The 18,816-nt window shown below is 37.2% G+C and overlaps 1 protein-coding gene across 5 annotated transcripts in view; it reads left to right on the top strand.

Moving 5' to 3' along the window:
* The window catches only part of XPO4 (exportin 4), a 133,510-nt gene that overhangs the window by 66,798 nt on the left and 47,896 nt on the right, over positions 1 to 18,816 (top strand). For all 5 annotated transcript variants that reach the window (XM_054587981.1, XM_054587978.1, XM_054587977.1 and 2 more), the window contains 3 exons: positions 2,672 to 2,788; positions 3,520 to 3,673; positions 16,001 to 16,113. In XM_054587981.1, coding sequence (XP_054443956.1) covers positions 2,672 to 2,788; positions 3,520 to 3,673; positions 16,001 to 16,113 — 384 coding nt within the window. The remainder of the gene's footprint in view (positions 1 to 2,671; positions 2,789 to 3,519; positions 3,674 to 16,000; positions 16,114 to 18,816) is intronic.

Raw genomic sequence — 18,816 nt, 5'->3', positions numbered from 1 at the left:
GTTGGTTGGAGCATTGTCCTGTGGACCAAAGGGTCATGGATTTGATTCCTGGTTGGGACACATGACTGGGTTGCAGGTTTTGTCCCTCATCAGGGCAAGTGTGAGAGGCAGCTGCAGCCAATTGATGTTTCGCTCTCACATTGTTGTTTCTTTCCCTCTAAAACTGATGAGCATGTCCTTGAGTGAGGATTTTTTAAAAAAGTACTTTTATGGGTGAATTAGTACTTCCTTAGAGTGAAAGTCTGCTGTTTTGGAGAGATGTCTTTATTGCTACATCTCAAAAGAAATCTCATCCCATTGAAGGTTCATGTGTCTGATACAATTTGTTGGTAAAGGAGACACATGGAAAAGTCTCAACTTTTTCTGAGCAGTCTTAACTTCAGAAAGGTCCTCACCTTTCATTGCTACTGCTCTTTTCCTTTACTCATTTTTTTGGGTCTTGACCATAACAAATGCATGTAATCTTAGGAAATGTTTATTTCACACAAAAGTAAAGATTTGTTGTGAGTACAACTTCCTTCCTCCCTCCCTTGTCTCACCCAAGGACATGCTTATTGATTTTAGAGAGAAGGGGAGACAGGGAGAGAGAGGGAGAAACATTAATGTGAGAGAAAAACATGGATTCATTACTTCTCATATGAGACCCCACCAGGGACTGAACCTGCAACCTAGGTGTGTTCCCTGACCAGGAATTGAACCTGTGACCTTTAGGTTTATAGGAGGATGTTCCAACCAACTGAGCCACACCAGTCAGGAGTCTTTAAAAAAATTTTTTTTCTTTTTCAAATTTCTTGAGTAAGAGACTAAAACATGGATTTGTTCCACTTATTTAATGCAATTATTGGTTGTGTCTTGTATGTGCCCTGACCAGAACTGAACCCTCAGCCTTGATGTATGGGGACAAGGCTCTAACAAACTGAGCTACCTGGCCAGGGCAGTACACATTTCAATCATTAGAGCTGTGTTACTGAAAATCGGAATATGATTATAGTTAAAAAAAATGCCATTTTGTGATGAATATAGGTTGGTACTACACAGCAGTTTGTGGCAAGTTGCAAATTACTTGTGCAAAACTATTATAGACACTTATTTATAAGAATAAGTTTGTGTTTAATGCATACTCTGGGTTCATAATGTTCTATTCAGTGAGATATTTAGAAAGGACAGGAAGAAAACTAAGACTAAAAGACATAAAAATATGGGATACTAAACATTATTTTCAGAATCATAGGAGCTTGTAATACATTGTGTTAGATTCTTAAGAGTTAATTTTTCCCTTTGAATTTCATTAATTTGAATTTAATACCTATTCTTCTCACTAAAGCCCAGCTGTATTTAAAAACTGTGTTCATAGTTGATCCTAATGTTACTTAAATGTATCTGAGAAGTTTTGATTGGTGGCACTATAATCATTAATATACCATTTTAAAAGAAACTAATTTTTAGTTACATTTTTGTTAACTAAAAAAATGAAGGGATTGTACTTGATGAGTTTCTAAGATCCCTTTATATTGTAAAATGAAATGAGTGTCTGATGAACTGTTTTCTCTCTAAGAGGCTCCTTAGTGCCTGGTCTCTGATCAGGTTCTTCCTCCACGTGCCCAGGGCCAAAGGCAGTTAAACTTGTACACTTCTCTTGACATTTGTGGAAGAAGGGACATTTTTATACTTTAAAAAAATGTACCTTTTAAGGTAAAATTACAATGTTGAGATTGAGGCAAATAAGAATTTAATTTTTTTTACAGTTGTAGGGGAAAATTTCAGACACATGCAAAAATAGACAAAATAGTATATTTTATCGGTAACTCATGTAATCATCATTCAGCTTCAACAAATAGCAACTCTGGCAACTCATGGCAGTCTTTGGGAATTTGGTTTTATGTATGTTTGCTAAGATTTGCCAAGATAAGTATCTGTATGGTTAAGGTACCGACATCAGAAGCATTTCTGAACAAAGATGTGGCAGTTGGTGGGTGGGATGACTGTTCAGCTGTTGTGTAAGCTTGCATAAATAGTATCATCTTGACTTTAATCTTTAGTTGTTCAGAGGTAGTGAGCATATTTCTGTTTAACCCCTGGAAATGTGCCAGAAGAATTTGTATCCTCTTCATCCATGGCACCTTGACTCTAAATAGGTTGTGAATAAAAACAATGAGTTGATACTAGGTATCTGTTGGATAGAGCCATCGAGAAGGAAAATCTTAATTTCAATTTTAAAAACTTTTGAGTACTACCTGTCTAATACTTTGGAGACTATTAACTTTTTGCTTTTCATCTGTTTGGAAATACACATTATCCTCATTTGAGCATAGACAGAGGTGGGCTGAATCTCAGCTGTCATTCACTCTTTATGTCTCTGAATCTCACTTCTTTCAAAAGTAAAATGGGGTGTGGATTGTTGTGTGAATTAAATGAGACAATAAATTAAACATTGATCATTCTAAAATATCACTTGCACTCCATGATGGAGTTAGGAGTATGAACTGAGTTCAGGTCTTAAATGGATTTGGGTGACTAGAATTGAGAAAGAACTTGACCTCTTGGAAAGCAGAGTCAATCATTATTCTGTCCATCTGACTGGAAGATCTAAACATAGAAAATGTTTCATTTTGTTTGAACAAAGCATGAGGAAAATAATGCCTCTTAATTATTTCTTATCCAATAATTACAGCAAACTCTGGCTTGTTCTATTCTGACTGCACTATTGAGTGAATTCTCAAGTTCAAGTAAAACTAGCAACATTGGACTGAGTATGGAGTTCCATGGTAACTGCAAAAGAGTTTTTCAGGTATTGGTACTTTTGTTCTTATGTTTTAATTATCAGATTGTTCACTTTTTATACAATCTGTTCCCAGTGCAATGTGAACACTTATTTCATCTGGTTAAATGACAGCCTGCCCCTGAAGGTTTGTGTCGTGATTTCATAGGATATAATAAAATGATAGGGTTGGTGAACATAGATGACAAGTTAAAGATACTTGTTTAATGCTAGTGTTTAAACAGAACAAAAAGGAAATACTACTATAAAGATTCTTAGTTTATTTATTTTGTTCTTACAGTGTTTAGATATCATTGCTTCAATTGGTGGGACTTTACTGGCCTTAAAAATAGGCCTGGCAGAATGCCCATGAGGGCTGTGTATTTAAAATGTTATTGCAGATGGTGTGGGCTCTTTGTCTTGTGTGTATTGTTTGTCTCTGAAGTAAAGTTATGTGAAGGCACTGGCTTAAATCCGAGGGCCCTGCACTAGATCAACTGACCCCTCCAGCTCTGTCTAGTTGTCAGATTCGCCTCTCCACAGACTAGCATTCATGTCACATTAAGTGTGTTCAAACTGGTGTCACTTGAAAGCTCACTGTGGTGAAAACTATGAGCAGGCCTGAAAATGGAAAATGTTCCTAAAGAAACAGTGTTTTCCATTGACAATATTAAGGTTTTTGGTTTTTTTCTTTTATGGTTCTAAAAGGGAATGCATTTTGAATAAGCTTTTGACATAAAAATATTTCTGACTTACTGCAGGAAGAAGACCTTCGTCAGATCTTCGTGTTGACGGTAGAAGTTCTTCAGGAGTTCAGCAGGCGGGAAAACCTCAGTGCTCAGATGTCCTCAGTATTTCAGCGTTACCTTGCACTCGCCAATCAGGTCTTAAGCTGGAACTTCCTTCCTCCAAATTATATCCTTTAACAACTGAATAGATGACAGTTATGGCTGAAAGTACCTTGTCTCTGTGGTTTGTGAAACATGTTGAAAGAAAACAAGTGTTTTTAGAAGTGGAATTCTTTTATTTTATAATACACAGTGCAGTGGACTACTTAGGGGATTTAAAATTACATTTACAACTTTGTAGAAGAAGGTTGACTAAAGGGAAAACTTGGCTGGATATTGGTACTCTTGCTCCCTAAAGGAGGAGCAATTACACTTAGGCAGGAAAAGGAGAAAGATAGGAAGTATAATTCTATCAAGCAACGAATCATTTTCTCCTTGTAGATGTAATGACTTGGAATTATTATTTTTTTTACATTTTTTTATTGTATTATTTTTATATTATCATTTATCCCTCCTGTACCCTCTTACAGCCCACCCTGCTGTCCCCTGGATTTTTTGATTGACTTTTCCTTGAGGCCAGTTTGGTGTTCTCTAACTTGATTTATATGGTGACAGTATTGTACAAGTGTAAGTAATAAGGTAGTAATGTTTATTCTTTGAAGATCTTTCCCAATTGAAAAATACAAAAATTTTATTTCTAGCAAATTATTTATTAGTAATACAAAAGCACTTTAAATGGATTAGGTTACAAATTGAAATATCTGCTCTTTTAATCAGTTACTGAAGTGCGGAAGTTTGTATTTTGGAAAGCACCTCTTTAGCTTAGAGTTTACAATTTGCTCTTCCAGAAGACTTGCTGCCCATTGATAGAGATTGAAAGTGGTGCTGCGCAGTTGCTCTCATTTGTGTCACATTGAGTCCAGCACATCTAGGTTCAGTCTCAGCTGATCAAAAGCAAATTACTTAACCTGAGTCTCAGTTTTTCCAAATGTAAAATGGGGGTGTGGATTGTTAAGTGGATTAAATGAAACAATGCATTTATAATACTCAATAGTTATACACTATATGTTGAGCCCCTAATAGTCTCCTTGAATAAAGAAGTTCATCAGCTAGCTACCTGCATGTGCTCTTTTTTCTTGATCTGACATACTCTCTGTGGTACAGGAAGTTATAGTAAGTTTATTTTAACAGCCCTTTCCTAAAGGTAGTTATAGTGAACTGCTGCTCTGTGGGCAAAGCTTACCAGAGGGTTATGACTTTCTCCTTTTATCCCTAGTCTCTAATCATCTTTCTCCTAACAATCAATATTATAGCTTTATTGCATATTTATTTATTTTGGTTGTTAAGAGGCACATAAGAATTTCTAATATGCACTTAAAAAAAATTCCCCTTAGTGTGTTGAGTATAAATTTTGCTTCAGTTTTTGTTAGTAAAAAGACGTTGAAAAACTTTGAGACAAATTTACAAAGTAACAGGTCATATGGAGCTATCAAAACATTAATTATATATGTAGGGAAAATCAACAGAAGTCACAATGCATATATTTTAGCCAACTTTAAAGTCTCTGTTTTAGCGAAAAACATAGTTGGCTGGAGTGTGACTATTTTGTAAATGAAGACTGTTCTGGGAGTTTGAATACAGTTTGTCTAAAGGTAAGATATTTTTACAAAGTGTTTAGTTATTTGGAAAAACTGTCATCTAAAAATTATAAGCATAGGAACAATGTTGCTAAAGGAAGTAACTGCTCGTTTGAAGAGAAGTAGCTCTCCATCTTGACTTGGGATATTCTGCTTCCTGGCTTACAGTGAGTTTTTACATGACTATGATATTGTGTAGCAGCCCTTTGCTGGCTTGCTGAACCATAGGTGAGAGGAATTAGTTTCAAAAATTCCAGTTCTGTCTGACATAATTTCTAATCTTAGCAATTACTTGAGATTTATTCAGTCAGAGGGGGAGAATTGAATAATTATTTAGCTTTTGTACCTTGAAGAGGGTCTAATGATCAAATTTAACTTAGTTAATATATATACAGGGTGGAGCAAAAGTAGATTTACAGTTGGGACTGTGAAACAGTTTATTCTTATGTTATTATTTATTAATTATTATTTTCCATGCAAACCACTGTACACACACTTTTGCTCCACCCTATATTATGTTGATGGCTTTAAAAAAATGGTGTTTCTTTTAGGATAGACAGATGAATAGTAGTTAGACCTTGTAAAATAATGAGTATTTTTTTAATCAAATATATGTGATCATTTAGAATGGTATAATGTTAAATGAGGCTGTATTACATTATCAGTGTCAATCCTCATCTATAATTTACAATTTTTTGTAACCTTTCTTTATTGTATATTTTTATTTTGATGTCATTTTAAAAATATAGAAATACTACAAGAGTAGTTCAAAGAATTGTCATATTCCCTTTATCAGGATTCACTGACATTAACATTTTGTATTTTGTCCCATTTAGTTTTCTTCTCCCTACACACACACATTTGTACTCATATATGTTTATGGATATATTTAAATTCATTCTTCTTCCTGAACCATTTGAGAACAGATGCACATATTATACCCATTTACTTCTGAATACTTGCCTGTGGGTTTTCCTGTGATTAAGAATTTTGAAGTCTGTGGTTCTTACAGAATGTCTTGAAAAACTATAGTACAGTTTTCAAAATCAAGAAATTAAATGTCAATATAATATAATTAGATTAACAGTCCATATTCAAATTCTGTCAGTTGTCCCAGTAATACCCTTTTTAGCTATGTTCAGTACCTTATATTTAGTTATCCTAATTATCTTTGATCTGGAACAGGTTTTCAGTCTTGTCATTCATGAATTCAACATACTTGAAGACTACAAGTTAATGCTTTAAAAATGTCCCTCGCCCTGGCTGGTGTGGCTCAGTTGTTTGGAGCATAGTTCGATCCCCAGTCAGGGCACATACCTAGATTGCCAGTTTGGTCCCTGGTCAGAGTGCATACAAGAGGCAACTGATTGATGTTTCTCTCCCTCTCTTTCTCCTTCCCTTCCCTTGTCTCTAAAATCAATAAGCATGTCCTTGGGTGAGGATTATACCTCATTTTGGGTCTATGTGATGTTTCCCTGTGATTAGATTCAGGTTACTTGCTTTTTGTAGGACTATACCATAGTAATGACGTTGTCTCCTTCTCAGTACTTTATGGCAGGAGGCACATGGTGTCATCTTGTCCCATTGTGGGAGTGTCTACATTGATCACTTGGTTAAGGAGGTGTCTGCCAAGTTTTTCTCCCACTACACCCCTGGCAACTACTGATCTTTATACTGTTTCCATAGATTTTTCTTTTCCTAAATGATATGTGGTTGGAATCAGATGGTATGTAGTCTTTCAAAGTGGCTTTTTTTCACTTAATATGCTTTTAAAGTCTCTCCGTGTCTCTTCAGGGCTTGATAGCTCTTTTCTTTTTTTATCACTGAATAATATTCCATTGCCTGGATGATAGTTATCCATTTAACTATGGAAGAACATCTTGATTGCTTTCAAGTTTTGGCAGTTATGAAGAAAGATCCATATGTAGTTTTTGTGTGAACATAAATTTTCAACTTCTTTAGGTCAGTAAATACCAAGGATCACAGAAGAGTATTTTAATTTTGTAAGAAACTGACAAATATTTCCAAAGCGACTGAAACATTTTGTATTTACACCAGCAGTGGATGAGAGTTCCTGTCGCTTTACATCCTCACCAGTACTTGGTGCTCTCAGTGTTCTGGATTTTGGACATTTTAATAGATGTGTAGTGATATCTTATTTTAATGTGCATTTCCCTGATGACGTATGGTGAGGAGCATCTTTTGAATTGCTTTTTTGCATCTGTATGTCTTCTTTGATGAGGTGTCTGTTAAGGTCTTAGGCCCATTTTTTATCAAGCTGTTTATTACTGTTCGACCTTAAGAGTTCTTTGTATATTTTGGATAACTCTTTCATCGGAAGTGTCTTCTGCAAACATTTTCTCCCAGTCTGTAGTGTATCATCTCATTTTCTTGACATTGTCTTTCACAGAGTATGGGGTCCCTGTTCGGGCCAGGTGAGGGTGGTACCGCATCCCACAGAGACCCCCCGCAGTCACCATGGATGAGGAAGAAAGTTGTTCCAGACACTCTCAGTCTGCTAGGAAAAGGGGATGGCAATTCCCTCTAGTGGAGAATGCCCCAGCCCTTCTCTTGAAGTGGCTTTTATTGAGGACGATATGCATAGGGGTATACAGCATGCATGCAAAGCTCATCAATCAACGCCGAAGAGCTGTGTTTACAGAAAACAGATGGAGATCATAGGTAACAATTGAAGGAACACAGAGATTTGCCTCAGGTCAGGGTCTGGTAGACAGGGTGGCACCCATTCGGCCCTGAAACCTGGGAAACTGATCTCATCCTTTACTCCCCAAACATCAGTACTCATTAACTTGAGGACATTCTTAGCAACGTAAGTTTCATAGGATTTAATGCATCCTTTTTCCAGGACTAATTGCCCCCCGGGGAACCACCTGATCCAGTTTGGGGCTGTACCTGCCTTTAGTATTGTTTCACTGACCTGGTCAGGCGTGTGGAGCAGAGCAGCCAAGAGATAAGGAGACTTCTTTCAGATAGAATGAGGACTCTGGCCATGACAAAGCTGAGGGGTGAGGGTCTTTTGCCCCTTCTCCGTGTCCCCCAAGTCCTTCCCTGATGGCCCCCATGCAACTGTGCCTGTCTTAGGTTGCCCCTGCCATCCAGGGGTCTTACCCGTCATTGACTAATCAACCATTCTCCAGGGCCAAGCAGGCCCTGATGTGAGGGAGGCAGGGGCTGAGCCCCTTCCAGGGCGACAGGTTTTGTCTCCTCAGTGGCCTATTTTTCCAAGGCCTCCTTGCTCAGCGCCAGCCTTGGGGCCCTCTCGCCTGTTAGTGAGGCTACAGTTCCTGAAACCAGGCGGGATGGTTCCCAAAAACAGAGCAAAAGTTTTTAATTTTAATGAAGTTCATCTTATCAGTTCTTTTTTTCATGGATCGTGCCTTTTGTGTCATATCTAAAAGTCATTGCCAAGCCATAGGCCACCTAGTTTTTCTCCTACTATCTTCTAGGAATATTATAAATTTTGTGTTTTACATTTAGGTCTGTGATTTATTTTGAGTTTATATTTGTGAAAGGTATAAGGTATGTGTTCTGGATAATCTTTTTTTTTTGCATGTGACTGTCCAGTTGTTTCAGCATCATTTGTTGAAGAGACTGTCACTTCTGCCCTGGCTGGGTGGGTTGGAGTGTTGTTGATACACCAAAAAAGGTTGCAGGTTTGATTCCTGGTCAGGGCACATACCGAGGCTGTGGGTTCAATCCCAGGTCGTGGTGTGTTTGAGAGGCAGCTGATTAAAGTTTCTTTTTCATACTGATGTTTCCCTCACTCCCTCTATCCTTCTCTTCCTCCCTTTCTGTCTGTCAAAAATCAATAAACATATCCTCAGGTGAAGATTAAAATAAAATGGAAAAGATTGTCATTTCTGCATTATATTGCCTTTGCTCTTTTATCAAAGATCCTTTGACTACATTTATGTGCGTCTATTTTTAGGCTCTCTGTTCTGTTTCACTGAATCCATTTGTCTATTCTTCCAGCACTACTCCAGTCCTGATTACTATAGCTTTATAGTGAGTTGGAGTGTATTAGTTTTTTGGCTTTGTTCTTGACCTTAGGGGCGCAAAGATTTAATCGTATATTTTCTTTTAAGAGTTTTACAGTTTTAGCGCTTACCTTAGTTCTATCACCCATTTAATTTTTGTGTATGGTATAAAGTAGGTGTTCAGCTTGTGTAAAATCACGTGACTGTAAATGCACCATTGTATTTCTGGTTTCTGAATCCTGTTTTATTGATTCGAGTTTATGCCAGTTTTGATTAAAGTAGCTTTGTAGTAAGTTTTGAAATCAGGGAGCATGAGCCCTCCAACTTCGCTCCTTTTAAAGATTATTTCTTCTTTGCATTCTTTGCATTTCCATATGAAATTTAGAATCATCTACTGCAAAAAAAAAAAAAGGCACCTGGCATTGTGCCCAGGGATTGTGTTGAGAGATAGATCAGTTTAGGAGCGTTGCCATGTTCACAACGTTAAGTTCTTCGATCCATGAGCGTAGGGTCTTTCCATTTATTTAGATCTTTAATTTTTTTCAACACTTACTGTTTTCAGGGTAGAAGTTCTGGACTTTATCGCCATGTAAAATGCATACTTTTTCACCCAGATTTTTGAGGGAAAAACAAAGATGCACATTATACATAGGTATACTGATTATATACCCATGGGTATAATAATGGGCATAATAATCCCATGTGCAATGCACAGAAAAACATGGGTGTGCATTATACATGGGAGCACAATATGCACAGTAGAATGCAGCATTCATTGCCAATCTATAGAATAAAAATTTTTAAGTTATTTTATTTTTTTATTTATTGATTGATATACGTATATATATACTTTTTTTTCCAAGAGAGAAACATCAGTTTGCTCCACTCACCCATGCGTTCACTGATTGATTCTTATATGTTCCCTGACCTGGGATTGAACCAGCAACTTTGGCATATCAGGATGATGCTTTCACCCACTGAGCCATTGTAGTTTAGAAATAAAAATTTTTTAATGTTGATCTTGTACTATATCACCTCACCAGGCTTGTTTATTAGCTCAAATACTATTTTTAGTGAATTTAAAACTTTTTCTATATACATGATATCATCTGCAAACTTTTCTTTTTTCAAACTTTGACCTGAGGATATGTTTACTGATTTGAGAAAGACGCAGGAGGGTGGGGAGAGAGACACTGATCGGTTGCCTCCCGAATGTGCCCTGACCGAGGGTGAAACCCTCAACCTTTTGATGTCTGGGGTGACACTCCAACCAACTGAACCACCTGGTCAGGGCTGCAAACTATTTTTTAAAAGAATTATTATATGTAGGTTTTATGTGTATAGAAGGTGATTTAAAGTATCCTTCCCATTAGGCCTGAGTGTGGAAGAAAGTTTATAACTCCTGGGATTTGGTGGATGTTTAAATCATCCTGGCTCAGTGAGGAAATTCCTTAGCCATTGTACTCTGTTTCACTCTCTCGAAAGAGACTGAAAGGAAATCTACCTGTTTTTTATTCTGTTTTAGGCAACTGCTTTCCAAAGAAAGTATCCTCGTCCTATGACCAACCCTCTCTTGCCTATCATCCTCATTTAAAAATGGGCTCTTAGAGCCTGGGTGGTCTTCTCTCTCTCTCTCACTCACTCTCCTAGTTAGAACTGTAATCCCAGACTCTGTTTACTGCTGCCCTGGCGCCTTTGTCCATGGAATGTCTCTGTCAGAGTACCTTCTCCCCTTCTTTTGAGTCACCTCCCAACTGAGCCTCAGTTGTGTACCCTAGGCCAGGTCAGGTTTCTTGTGTTGTGGCTTCTCATATGTTTCTTACATATGCTTTACTTCCATTTGGCTCTCTTCTCAGGTCTAAGTTTTCATTTGTTAGCTGACTCGAGTAATAACTGTTGACCCCCTGGTTTGGGAGCTCACGAAGCCACAGGTCATGGTTTGTTCGCTGAATTGTTAGCACCTCGCGCAGTGTCTAGCACAGAGTGATAGATGCTCAACAATATCTGCTGTTTAATTATTGAAGTGAGGTGGTTTCAGAAGTATTATCTTAGTTCTTGGATATCTGTTTATGCTGCTAATGTTGTTTAGCTAGTGGTTCACCTGGTGTCCATAAATGCTTAAGGGTTTTGGCAATGCTAATCCTAAATGACAATATCATTTTGTAATAAGAATGTTTGGCAGGTATGTTTGGTATGTTGGCTTCAGTAATACTTCTATTTTTAGTTGGGTCACACTGCCTTTTATTGGTATTCTATTTTTGTGGATCTGATTTGGTTTTGGTAAAAAATAATTTTTTTGACTCAATCTCTTGGGGAAAGCTAACTGGATTATAAAATAGTAGTGGGACAAAAACACCTTCACCTAAACTAGGATTTTCAATAAAGCCAGCATTACTATTTGGAGGTGAGGCTTGGGAAGACATCCTGGTGAGGTCAGCTCTCTATTTCAAAGGACCTCTGGTTATTTGGACTAAGTGCTATCTGTAAGACTGGGCTCATGGCATTTGTGTTTTGCCAAAAGAGAAATAGTAATTTTTGTTTTTAGGAAGAAAACTGGGCTTCACTCGCTTCTGAAACTTTGTTTTTACTAATGAGGTAGCATAAAAAGAATATGGGATGCTGGAGAAATTATTTATTCCTCTCATAAAATGTCTCTTCTTGCCACAGGTCTATATTGTGAAGTACTTACTAAGAGTAGGCAATGGAAAATTTCAGACTCTCTGTATGTGCACAAGGACAGTTTGTAGACATTGTATGACTCACTTAATTGCCTTTTTACTGTCAGTCACCAGCACAAATGGTACCCTTACTGAAGGTGTTTGTAAATGAACAAGAACTCATTGCACATATAAGAACACATATTTCCAAAGATGTATTTCCCCCTCATGCTAAGAGGCATATACTTATGGTAGTATGGTTTGTTGTTTGAGACAGAGACTCAGTATGATTTATCCAGTGAGTCAGTAGCAGTGTGTGATTAAGCTGTCCTCTGAGTGTGCTTGTCTCTGGTCCCAGCTATAGAGCAGGGCAGTTGCTACATTTTACATGCCTTTGATTTCGCAGAAGGTGATGAGCTTTCCTAAGTGGAACATTTTAGAGCTAAATAGAATAGGTTCATCATGGTTTGGATTTGATGAAAACATGAGAGGGTGAAGTAAGATTAGATGCTGAAGACAAGTTTAAAAAAGGCCTAGGGTTGTTAAAAGACTGAAAGTAGCTCTGTACAGCTGTCTTACTGGTTAAATTTTATTTTATTTGGTTACAAATGAATTATTCTGATATAATATATGAATTATCTGAGTTCATTCTTCTTTTTAGAAAAATATGTAAAGCCATAGCCCAAGAAAATTCTTGATTTAAAATCTGATTTAAATTTTTGTGAATGATCGCTATTTAACTAGTGTCAATCTGTTGAAACTCATAAGTGTCCTAAAATCTGACAAGCACATAATATGTATAATAAATGATTAATTACTAAATAATCACTTCATTGTTAGACTTCTCTTTCATTGGTGACATATTTGGATAAAAAAGATCAAGCCTAATAATGTTCAGATATTATGACATGTCAAAGTAGTACTGTAAACTAAAACTTTTGAAAGATTTGAAAAGGTAACTATTATTTAAAACTGCTGTTTTTGAAAGAAACTATTGCTTTATTCAAACTTTTAAGTCATTTAAAAAAATATTGTCTTAAGACTAGAAGTCCTAGCTTTTGGCTTTTACCTTAGAGCAGGAATTAGGTGCAACTGTCTTCGGTCTTTCTGAATCAGGGCTTATCTGACACCAGCCGCCTCCACCGTGCTCCCAAAGTTTGACCCCAGTGAGATCAAAGTTGTATATCTGAGGTACACTGGTGGGGATGTTGCTGCCATGTCCATCCAGGCCCCCAAGATCGGCCCCCTGGGTCTGTCTCCAAAAAAGGTTGTGGTAACATCGCCAAAGCAACTAGTAATTGGAAGGGTCTGAGGATTACAGTGAAACTGACCATTCAGAAAAGACAGGACCAGACTGAGGTAGTGCCTTCTGCCTCTGCCCTGATCATTAAAGCCCTCAAAGAGCCACCCCAAGACAGAAAAAAGCAAAAAACCATTAAACATGGTGGAAATAACACTTTTGGTGAGGCGGTTAATATTATCCAACAGATGGGGCACCAGTCTTTAGCTAGAGAACTCTCTGGAGCCATTAAAAAGACCCTGGGGACTGCCCAGTCTGTGGGCTGCGATGTTGGTGGTCGTACCCTCCCGACATCATGGATGACATGAACACTGGTGCAGTGCAGTGCCCAGCTAGTGAAGAACTACAAAGGAAAATACTTCAATTAAAGATCATTTGACCAAAAGAAAAAGTCCTAGATTTCTGAATTTTAATGGTAGCTTTTTAAAGTTATTTTTTAATCCTCATCCAAGGATATGTTTATTGATGAGAGAGAAAGAGAAACGTTGGTTGCCTTCCATGCATGCCCTGGCCAGAGACTGAACTCAACCTTTTCATTTACAGGATGATGCCCCACCAACTGAGCTACTTGGCCAGGGCTTTTTGTTTTATTTTAATAATATTCTACATTAAGAATCATCTGGGGAGGAGTAGAATTCTGGGGTATTCTACAAATAAAAAATAGTCAATTGATTGATAATACTATATTAAAATTTGAATTCTTCTAATTCTTTACATTATTTTGAATATATTTGAGTATTCTGTTCACATTGTAATATACTTCTAGCTAGTTTATAAAATTGAAAAGTAATGCCTGAACCTTCATAGTACTCATTTGATGTAACACAGAAGGGTCCTCTTGGCCTCCTTTTCAGAGACAAAAGCTTCAAAAGTTTCCTGGCACAATCTGCAAACTAAAACATATTGTTTTTTGTTGGTTTGTGTGTTTTCATATGTTAGAGAGTGGGGAAGGGAGGGACAGGGGAAGAGAAATATCGATGTGAGAGATCAGCATTAATCAATTGCTTCTTGCATATGTCCCAACCAGGGACCAAACCCACAACCTAGGTATGTACCCTGACTGGAAGTTGAACCCACAACCTTTCAATTTATAGGACCACACTCCAGCCACACCAGCCAGGGCTAAAACATACATTTCTTGTTGGGAGTATCATTGTTCTTAAATTTTCTGTTGCATTTATTCTACTGTTCTTTTTGTTTTTATTAAAATTTTTGGGGATAATTACATGTTTTTTTAGTAGAGAGATATTATTTGTAATTGAGTTATATGGTTGCAACTTATGCAAACTAGAATATGTGCATTTTCATTATGAGAATGTAGAATTGTTAGTGATAGTGGTAGGCTGAGTGATAGGGGTGGGTGGTAGTTCTTCAAAGAATATCAGTATGACTTTTTGTGAGTGAGGTGCCTTACAAATGAGCTTTCTTGATGGAAGGCAAACTTGATGCCAGGAAAAAAGAAACCTTCCAGGTTCGGAGCTGGAAAATAAAACCACTTAGAGACTTAGTATTAATCAGGGTGTTATAGTGTGAGTGAAGGTCACATTTTTAACAACCTTAGGTATCTCATGAAAACATGAGATCATTTTAGAAAGTATTAGCACACTGAAAACAAAAACAGTATTCATGGGCTGATTTCTCTTTTTAAATTCAGCCTTGCTTTATTGAGTTCCAGTGGTTTCTTTTGGCTTTGACTCTCCCTGCACCTCCACAAGGGGGCAGGTGAGGGAAGAAAAACTGGAACTGAGATGGACCTGGTTTGAGTCTCACTTTTGTTCTTCTGTTGAGTGGAGTGCTTTTTCAGAATCCAGCAAGCAGACTCTCTTTTGAAACAACTAGCAGTGCCCTCCTACTCTTCAGACACAAAATAACATCAAAGATTTAAATGTCTTTTGAAGCAGTAAAATTAAAAAAAAATCTTTCCAGAGCTTTATCACTGCCTTTAATGTTTTGTTAATGATTTGGGCTTTAATATCTAAATTTTGCAAGATGTGGTTTTGGATAACTTGTTTCAGTTTCTCATGAATTGATGGGAATGCAGCCTAGTGGATGTCTGCCAGCCAGTCATTTGATGAGCTGTGGGATGGGCAGAGTTATTGTCTTAGGCCGCAAAGCTCTCCCAATTCTGAAAGACCTTGGTTGCCATGTCAGTGTTATTGAGTAAGTTATGCTCATAAACTCTTACAAATATATTATGGTTACGGATAGGCCAAGGACAGTGTTCTGTTAGAAGTGTGTTTGATATGGAACACCTGAACACCATACAAATTGAATTTTAGTCTGCTGGATTTTTAAATGAGCATCTGTAGAGTTTTATGTGAACTAATCATTTCTATATGTGGAATTGATATTTGATTACTCTGATGGGAGTTTTTCTTCTTCAGTGTAATGTATATTTGTTCTTGAATATATTTCTTTTGAGGAAATGCTGTTTTTCCAAGTAGACTATGTGAGACTCATATTTGTATATGTGGTTTCAGCTAATACAAGATATTGGGGGAAATGATAGGATAAATATGCAGAAATTGATTTCTCTTGTTTGTTATATATTTTGGCATCTGTTTTGCATCAGTGTTCTTCCTTCTGTCTCCAACATTAAGATGTCTGATCATCAAAGTTTCAGTATTCCTTCAGTGTGCCATATCATTACAATGGCAGTTATCTTACATTCCTATAGCATTCTTTTTTTCAGCACTTAATGCCTTTTATTCCTAAGCTTCATGCATGAATTATGTAGCATATGTGAAGGGCTTAAACTGTTTCCATTACATTCTTTCTGGATGGCTTCTGTTATATTTAGGGTATATTTATACTTTAGACAAAGTAAGAATGTTATTGTTGTTGACCTTGACACCAGATAACTGGGCAGACATTATATAGCCATGTTTGAATCCTCACAAAATGTTCTGTTAAAGCCAACGGAGTCCTGGCGGGAGACTCTTCTGGACAGCAGAGTCATGGAGCTTTTCTTTACAGTAAGTTGTTCCTTTCCTCTCAGTAGCAAAGACCACAGGAAGGGTCACTAAAGGAGTGCATACTTCTGTAGTTTTCTTAGGTAAAAGTGCACAGATTGCTTTCGTCCTCTAAAGCCTTCTCTTCTAATCAATGTATCTGCTCAATCAGGAATTACATAGAAATGTCCTTGCTAATTTATGAAAGTTTCTAGAATTATGAAGGGCTTAGTATCCTAGAGCTGACATTCTCGAACATTTTGGTCTCAGGGCCCCTTACACTCTTAAAAATTATTGAGGGCTCTAAAGAGCTTTTGTTTATGGAGGTCATAACTATTAATACTTGCCATATTAAAATTTCAAACTGAGAACTTCACAAAATAATTTATTAATTCATTTTAAGTAGCAATACTAAACCATGACATTTTAGTTAACAAATAACTATATTTTTGAAAATAACAAAAATTTAGTGAGAAGAGTGGCATTGTACATTTTTGCAAATCTCTTTAATGTCAGGTTTAAAAAAAAACAGCTGACCTCATCTGCTTCTGTGTTCAGTTGGTTGCAGTATTATACACCACGTATAGCCTTGGGGAAACTCCACTTGTATACATGTGTGACAGTAAGGATGGAAAAGACAGATATTGTCTTAGTATTATAGGAAAACATTTTCACTCTTCAAGACAACCAGGCAGGTCTAGGAACCCCTAGGGGACCCCTGGACCACATTTTGAGAACTGCTGTTCTAGAGTAGTATATTTTTTAGGTATGAATTATCAGTTGTGGGTGAAGTTAGAATCATTGCATAGAATTTACTTGAACTGTAACTTTAACTAGTGCTGTTTCTTATTTGCTAAATATAAAGAAGTAAGCATATGTTCCATGTTTGCCCACAACCCCAATATAATAGAAGCCGGGGTGGGGGGGGGGAGAGAGAGAGAGTGTGAGAGAGAGAGAGAGAGAGAGAGAGAGAGTGAGAGAGTGTGTGTGTGTGTGTATGTGTTGGCGGCTGAGTGCTGTTACAGTGTGAACATACAAGTTAGATCTAATGATTAGGGCAAAGGTCCAAATAAAGAACAATTAAAAAAAGACAATTTGGCTTAATTCCAACCAGTTATTATAATTTCTTACTTTTTCATATTTTAAAAATACTATTTACTAGTGTTACAACTGCGTTCCATGGGTATAAACATTAAGGTGTTTTCTGTGGACAGGTTCAGAGTAAGCATTGCCTTTATTATTTTTTCTTTGAATCAGAAAGAATGACTAAAAACATTGTAAATATTAAAGAGGTCGTTGTAGCTAAATTGAAAAATTTTGTTGCCTTGCCTAATCTGGCAGAAAGTGTTTTGATATGGATCTAAGTTCAGTTGTTTTGTGTTGCTCATTTGGCTGAAAGTAGGCCCACTTCAGCAGGTTGTGCAAAGGTGGAAAACTTGCTGGCAGCCCTGGAAATGGCGGCTCCAGACCTGAACAGCTGTCTCCGCAAACCAGACAGCTGCTCCTGTCAGCTGCAAAAGACCACATGTAAATAACTTTTGAATTTCAAAGTTAACCCTTTTTCACTGTTATTTTAACAGCTTTGTGTTTGTGGCCTCTTACTTTCATTTAAGCAGTTTACAAACAATTTGAATTTTGTTAGAAAAATGACAACCATTAATCTTTAAAATTTCAGTTTTTGTTAAGTTTATTTTCAACTATATGGATTTATAAACTAATTAAAAGCTAGTTTTCCATGAGATATCACTATTTCTGTATTGAGTAGATAAATATAAATGTACTGTTGCATGGCATCAAGATGAGGTACATTGATTATCTGAATTTAGGAATACAGTAAACCTAAAGTATGTATTTGCCTTTCTGAGGTTCACAGACTTCTCCATTTTTCTCCATAAGCTCTTGGAAAAACTGTCTCATTAATTCTTCTTCCTATCTCTTTTGTCAGATTCTTTCTGATCTTGTTTAGGATTTCTTCTTTCTCTGCTCTTACATAAATAGTAGTGTTCCTATGTCAGTTCTCAACTTTGCTGACTGCATACACTTTCCTTGGGCTGCCCCTTCCCCACGTAGGACCTCAGGCACCACTTCTACACTGATGACTCCTAGGTCTATATTCAGCACAGGCTGCTCCAGAGTCCAGGGCCTTATAATCCCAGAGCTTACTGGAGGTTTGGATTTGGAACGTCCACAGACATCTCAAGGTCATTGTGCTCCATAGAAATCATCACCTCACTCACTAGTTCTCTCTGCTCCTTGTCGTCATCCTTATCCTTCCTCACCATTTACCATTCTAGGTGTCCTGCTAGACTTGTCTTTTCCTTATCTCTCTGCTTCTTCCTGGTTTGGGTGATGAATTCAGTTTTCAATGTGCAGAATGTAGTTCAGATATGGTAGAACTTTTTAATACTGACATTGGAAAAAGGGCATGAATCTACTATATTATATAAGAATTGTTGGGTCATTGTGGGTTTTGAGTGGCTCGTTTCAGAGACTAGCATAGGTAGGCTCTGAGGACAGTTTCTTACTTTTATTTTATTGCATAATAAATGTTAGTTCTTTCACAAAAGGTATTCTTTCTTGTAGTTTGTTACTTGTAGACCAGGAACAAGCAACATTTGGCTGTCTGGGCAGAGAAGAAACCTACTACTGTCCCAGAGTGCACTGTATCCATTGATAGACTGTATCTGTTGATGTCAGGTCTAATGTTGGTTAGGTGCAAGGGCATGA

The sequence above is a fragment of the Pteronotus mesoamericanus genome, unplaced genomic scaffold, assembly GCF_021234165.1.
Source record: "Pteronotus mesoamericanus isolate MK-2021 breed Mesoamerican mustached bat unplaced genomic scaffold, CSHL_Meso_final scaffold_125, whole genome shotgun sequence".
Classification (NCBI taxonomy): Eukaryota; Metazoa; Chordata; class Mammalia; order Chiroptera; family Mormoopidae; genus Pteronotus; species Pteronotus mesoamericanus.
The sequence above is the reverse complement of the archived record's forward strand: the minus strand, read 5'-3'. Positions and strand labels throughout refer to the sequence as shown.